This window comes from Silene latifolia, chromosome X (genome assembly GCF_048544455.1).
Source record: "Silene latifolia isolate original U9 population chromosome X, ASM4854445v1, whole genome shotgun sequence".
Taxonomy (NCBI): domain Eukaryota; kingdom Viridiplantae; phylum Streptophyta; class Magnoliopsida; order Caryophyllales; family Caryophyllaceae; genus Silene; species Silene latifolia.
The window spans coordinates 96,033,415-96,039,748 of NC_133537.1; the positions used below are offsets into that span (position 1 = coordinate 96,033,415).

The 6,334-nt window shown below is 34.9% G+C and overlaps 1 protein-coding gene across 1 annotated transcript; it reads right to left on the reverse strand.

The window, feature by feature from the left end:
* Positions 1–2,079: 2,079 nt before the first annotated feature.
* LOC141617902 (protein FAR-RED IMPAIRED RESPONSE 1-like) lies at positions 2,080–2,721 on the reverse strand. The gene has a single exon (XM_074435034.1). It carries the CDS (start codon positions 2,719–2,721, stop codon positions 2,080–2,082), a length of 642 nt encoding a protein of 213 aa, XP_074291135.1.
* Between the last annotated feature and the right edge of the window lie 3,613 nt (positions 2,722–6,334).

The window sequence follows — 6,334 nt, forward strand, 5'->3', positions numbered from 1 at the left end:
ACCATTTGGGGACATATTGTTTTTTTTTTGGTTGTTCTTGACTATTCGTATTTTGGTTGGCAATGTTGAAACTAATGTCTGTAATGGTATCGGGTTTTTGTGGACATGTCAGGCAGTTGTTATGATAATTGACAAGCAATTGAAATTGAATTTTAGTTTCATTCAGATTCAAAGTGTAAATGTGACGATATTCAAAGTGTAAATGTGTCATTCACATGAAAGTGCTTTTGAGAGTGTAAATGTGATGAGATGGGAAGTGTAAATGTTAACACACTGAAAGTGTAAATGTGTCATACGCATGAAAGTTTCATTGAATAAGGTAGGGTTAGATATGATTTAATCATAAGTGTAAATGTTACTTGAAATAACATTGTCAATTCAAATAAGTTCAAGTAACACAATGTTTGGCAATCCAATAAAACAGAGACATTTTGGTCTTATGACAGTGTAACTCTGACGCAGTTGAAAGTTACGTTGCCATGAGACCAATTTCTAATCCCTCGTTCCAGTGATATCACATCAAAGTTTAAAGTTACACATTCAAAATACAAAAGCTATATTATCACTGCTGTGACGTCTATTCTTCTTCTGATTCCAGCTCTTCCTCTCCTCTCTTTCATCTTCTTCTGGGTCAGACGACCCCTCGCACAATGGTGTGTGTGCTGAAAAGGGGTTAGGGAAGTTCCTCTTGTCGTGATTTGATATTCTCTTGCAATTCTTAAACTTGCGCTTGGGTTTTCTACCCAAGGCCAATGCTTTTGTTTTGGCTGACAACATCCTTTTACCGATACCCTTGTTTTTCGAATTCTTAGGTGGTAATATCGTCACTACCTCACTGGCCGTACAATGCAGAATTTGCTCCATTTGTTGATTTTTATTCAACACTTCCCCTAACGGTGATACGGTACCCTTAAATCCCCTAATTATAGCGGAGAAGCTTTCAACATTAGTCACACCTTTGCCTCGAAGGAGCCCTACAGTCTGATTAACCTCCGACCACATTTTTGTCATCGCAATTTATTTTTCATCGATGACTCCCATGTTGTCTGTCCCTTCATCATTACAATTGAACATCCTTAATCGAAGATACTCTTTCGTCCATCTATTTACAACATAATCGTCTGGTATAGTCTTCATCCCATTTGTTGAAAAAAATCCATATTATATGGCGGCATAGGATGCCGGTTCTTTCAAACATTGTACATCTGCAGCTTTCTTTACGTGTACCTGGGTCATCAGTTAAGGCTATCATGTAAGTGTGAATGTTGCAAACAGTGTAAGTGATTATATGGAAAGTGTAAATGTTATTATATGGAAAGTGTAAATGTAATATTATGGAATGTGTAAATGTTATATTATGGAAAGTGTAAATGTCATATTATGGAAAGTGTAATTGTTATTATATGGCGGCATAGGATGCCGGTTCTTTCAAACATTGTACAACTGCAGCTTGCTTTACGTGTACCTGGGATATCAGTTAAGGCTATCATGTAAGTGTGAATGTTGCAAACAGTGTAAGTGATTATATGGAAAGTGTAAATGTTATTATATGGAAAGTGTAAATGTCATATTATGGAAAGTGTATAAGTTATATTATGTAATGTGTAAATGTTATATTAAGGAAAGTGTAAATGTCATATTATGGAAAGTGTAAATGTTACGATATGAAAAGTGTAAATGTGATGATATGGAAAGTGTAAATGTTACGATATGGAAAATGTAAATTAAATTACCTGGACTATATGCAACTTCAAAATTCTTTCCTCTGGTCGAATCTTTGACAGTAGTCACCTCCAGCTCGCCTCTCTCACTGAAACCTCCGGTTCTACATGTATCAATTGAGTATATGGCCTCTTCCTTGAAGGTGTAGAAAGTTGAATAGGTGTACACCTTTGCAGCAAGACTCTCTAACGCCAAATGTGTTGACGTCTTCGCGGACGAGTGCTTATCACTGTTGTCAAGCTGCTTTTGTGTATGCCTTTGTTGGCCCATAGCGCTCTCAAAACGCATCCAAAACTCAACCAATGTTCCTGACTTATGCTCAAACCTCTTAAAAAATCTATTTTCGCTCTCTGATCTTTAAGTCATCCTCATAACAGACGTCATCTTCAAGTCTCCGCAAAGCGCCATCACCCACTGTCCCCTTATAGCATACGTATCCGCAAACCAATCATGGGCACCAACTCTATGCTCTTCAATAATTTGCTCCCACATAGCATCGAATTCTGCTGCTTCAAGTTCCTCATCCCATATAGTTTCATTAAGTTTACACATGAAGTCATTATAATCACTCCTAGAGACACCAAACTTCTTGGGCATTTTGTTCATTATATGCCACATACAAAACAGATGGCACGCTGTCTTGAAAACAAGAGGGACAGATTTGATAATCCCCGGGTCCTGATCTGTAATTATGTACTCGGGTTCCTTACCCCCCATTGCATGTAAAAATCGGTTGAAAACCCAATTAAATGACTCATAATCTTCCCTTGCAATTAGAGCCCCACAGAACGTCACTGAACGTTTATGGTGATCCACACCGGTGAACAGTGTGAAAACCATAGAATACTTATTTGTGAAGTAAGTTGGGTCGAATGACACCGTATCACCAAATAGCTTGTAGTTCTCTCGGGCAGTACCGTCCGCCCATATAGCCCTACATAGGCTGCCATCATCGTCAAGATCGTAGTCAAAGTAGAAACCTATTCTTGTTTCAGTCATTTCCTTAAAATGGTCTACGAACAACTGACCATCACGTTCGTGAATGAAACATTGAACATCCCTATGGAAGTTCTTAAAATCATTTAAGCTTGCCCCAATGTTTTCAAATCCATTCACCTGTTCTTTGCAGATTTTGTAGGTCTTTGTTGCTCATATCTTCAGCTGTCAATTAATAACAAATATTGAATTAATAACAGGTATATATAACGTGAATTGATTTATTGAATTAATATTGACAGTGATGATATATTACTAACCCTTGAGTTCGAAACGATTATCATCTTGTGATAATTTGTTATGTTGCGTGACAATTTCTGGAACTCTCTGTCCTTAAGTGAGATAAGCTCGTGATTGTGACCCTCGTGGAATCGGTCAATTACTAGAACACCATTCTTCATATATAGTCTTATCCTCGCTTTACACCCCACTCTAGTAACTCTGAATCTCTTCTGTGAATTCTCTCCAATTAGTCCGTCACTTTGATCTTTACTCGGTGCCTTGTGAGTGAAACCTTCTCGATTGCAAACAACAAGCTTTGACTTGATCTCTCTGCCACGCCACTTTTTCGTTGTGTACCTACGCACATCAAACCCACAAGCAATTGCGTATATCTTATAAAATGTTACTGCGTCCTCAATCCCCCCAAACTCCTGCCCGATGTACGGTGTAAACCTCTTTTCAACCTCCCTGCACAATTCCTGCCTGTCAGGCTACACTCCATTTTTGTTAAGTGAATCTGTAAATAGGACTTGTCAATACAGTTCAGAGAGTGTAAATGTAAAAAATGAATTTTAAATATAACAGATAAAAAGTGTAAATATAAGTGTAAATGTAAAGAGGATCAAAGTGTAAATGTCAAATGCAAGTGAAAACGTAAAAAGTATAAGTGTAAATGTGAATCAGATAAAAAATGTAAATGTAAGTGTAAATGTAAAGAGGATCAAAGTGTAAATGTGAAATGCAAGTGAAAACGTAAAAAGTGTAAGTGTAAATGTGAATCAGATATAGTGTAAGTGTAAATGTCATCAGATATGAAGTGTAAGTGTGAATGTTTTAAACAATCCATTTATCTTAGACTGTAAATGTAAAGAAAAGCAAAGTGTAAATGTAAGTGTAAATGTAAAGAGGATCAAAGTGTAAATGTCAAATGCAAGTGAAAATGTTCCAGATATGATGTATAAGTGTGATCGTGGATGTCCAAATTGTCCCAAAGTATAAGTGTAAATGTAAACGTCCAAAAGTGTAAGTGTAAATGTCATTAGAAATGTAGTGTAAGTGTAAACGTAAACGTCCAAAAACTGTAAGTGTAAATGTCATCAGAAATGTTGTGTAAGTGTGATGTTCTAAAAGTGTAAAAGAGCAATATCAATGTAAATGTCAATAGACGTGAAGTGTAAATGAGCAATTATCAATTTTTTAAATTCTTCATTTACAATGTAAGTGTAAATGATGTCACATTTGAATTTGCCATGGCCTTTAATTTCACTACTACAGATATAGGGTATAACAACGGTTAAAGACCGTTGTTTTATAAAAACGCGGACATTGTTAAAGCATCCGTTGTTAAAGGTTTTAACAACGGTTAGTTTTTTTAAGAAACCCGTTATAAAAAATATTAACAACGGTTAAAAACCGTTGTCGTTACGAGTCATTCGTTGTGGAAAGTGTGACTAATTTTTGGTGGGAAAGTTATAACAACGGTTACAATAGAAAAAAACCATTGTTATAACTAAAGACAACGGTTTTTTTTAAATAACTGTTGTGGAAAGTCTGACTAATTTTTGGTGGGAAAGTTATAACAACGGTTACAATAGAAAAAACCGTTGTTATAACTAAAGACAACGGGTTTTTTTAAAATAACTGTTGTTATTGTTTTTAAAAAAAATAAAAAAAAATAAAAATACAAAGGATTACTGCCAAAATCCCTCCTGCATCAATTAATTATATATTACTAGATGCATTATTACTGTCAAAATCCCCGCATGAAAGGACACAATATATGGAATACGAAGGGTTATTAGATTTGAAGCAGGGATATGACACAACTTCCTAAACAAAAATATACTTCGTATTAATTTAAGCATCAAACCCTAAACATATTAATTAAAAAACAACTCAAACGACACATATACTAATTATAAATTCATTCCACTATCTCAATAACCAATCCATTATATCACTATCTCCACCCTAAACTCCAAACCCTAAATCTTTAAAGCCTAATAAACTCAAAACTTTCTTCAATAATGAATGATACCATTCGTTTAACATGCATTATGACCGAGTACAACAAAAGTTTCATACGCCGCTTGCAAGAAATCGAGAGGAAGAACATGCTCTTCCTTGAGCAAGCTCGGATCACACTCAAGGGGGCCAAAAAACATGGCTTGTTAGAGCCGCAGATAATGCAGTTATATGAAGATATTGCATCTGCGGAACGAAACCTCCAAATAGCAAAGGAGGAGAGGATGATTCTCATAGAAGAGAATGCATCCCTATATGAACATCTAAGAAATGTATTTTTAGCAATGCATTAAGTTTATGTATATATCTTTTAATTAAGTTTATGTATGTTAAATGTGGATTTGTTTTACTATCCTCTCCATCATCTTCTTTGTTTTATTTTATTTAATTTGTTTTACTAATAAACGCAGAAAAACTAAGCGAATAATTAGAGAAAGAACAACGACGGAGAAAAACACAGCAAATAAAATAATTAGAGAAAGAACAATAATGGCGGAGATAACAAAACCTAAAACCATAAAGTGATAGATATATACCTGATAATTAGAGAAAGAAAGAGACGATGACAACAACAGTGAAGGAGATGATATAGCGACGATGAGAAAAAGGCGATGAGAAAGAGACGATGAAAAAGAGTGTGGTTGTGTGTTTGTGTTTGTGGCTGTAGCTGATCTGTGTTTGTGTGGTATATATTGTGGTATTTGCTTGAAAGTATTGACAATGGTTATTACACATAAACCCGTTGTCATTAGATAATATATTAACAACGGTTCCTTTGACAACCGTTGTTAAAAAGTATTAACAACGGGTTCTAATATAACCGTTGTAATTACTTTTCACTAATTTTGCCCCAAATTATTAACAACGGCTATAATGTATTACAGAGTAAACTGTTGTTATTAGTTTTTATATTAACAACGGTTGTGAAAGTTTGACCCGTTGTTAAAACCAATAACAACGGTTAACAACACATAACCGTTGTAATTAAGTTTAGTAAAATTTCGCGCAATCCATTCTACAACGTCTTTTGGTGATTTTTATGAATAAGCGTTGTTAAAGGGCCGTTGTGGTTGCCTGGATTTGTAGTAGTATTTGCATTGTCTAATACGTACAATTTTGATCATGAAAAATAATCAGAACTGAAAACTGGAACAATCAAAACTGGAGCAATTTCAAAAAAGCAACAGTGATATTATTTGTACAATATTCATATGAAAATGGTGAATGTAAATTATAAATAAAATGCAAGTGCCAGTGTAAATGTAAATGTTAAAATAAGTTCAGTGTAAATGTGACGGTCTGAAAGTGTGAATGTCCAACGTAAGTGTAAATGTTGTCAGAATTGAAACTTGTATGGTACAATGCGTTG

What these genes read in the sequence shown, in the direction of transcription:
- LOC141617902 (XM_074435034.1), bottom strand. Translation starts at nt 2,721, where the DNA reads ATGACTGAAACAAGAATAGGTTTCTACTTTGACTACGATCTTGACGAT.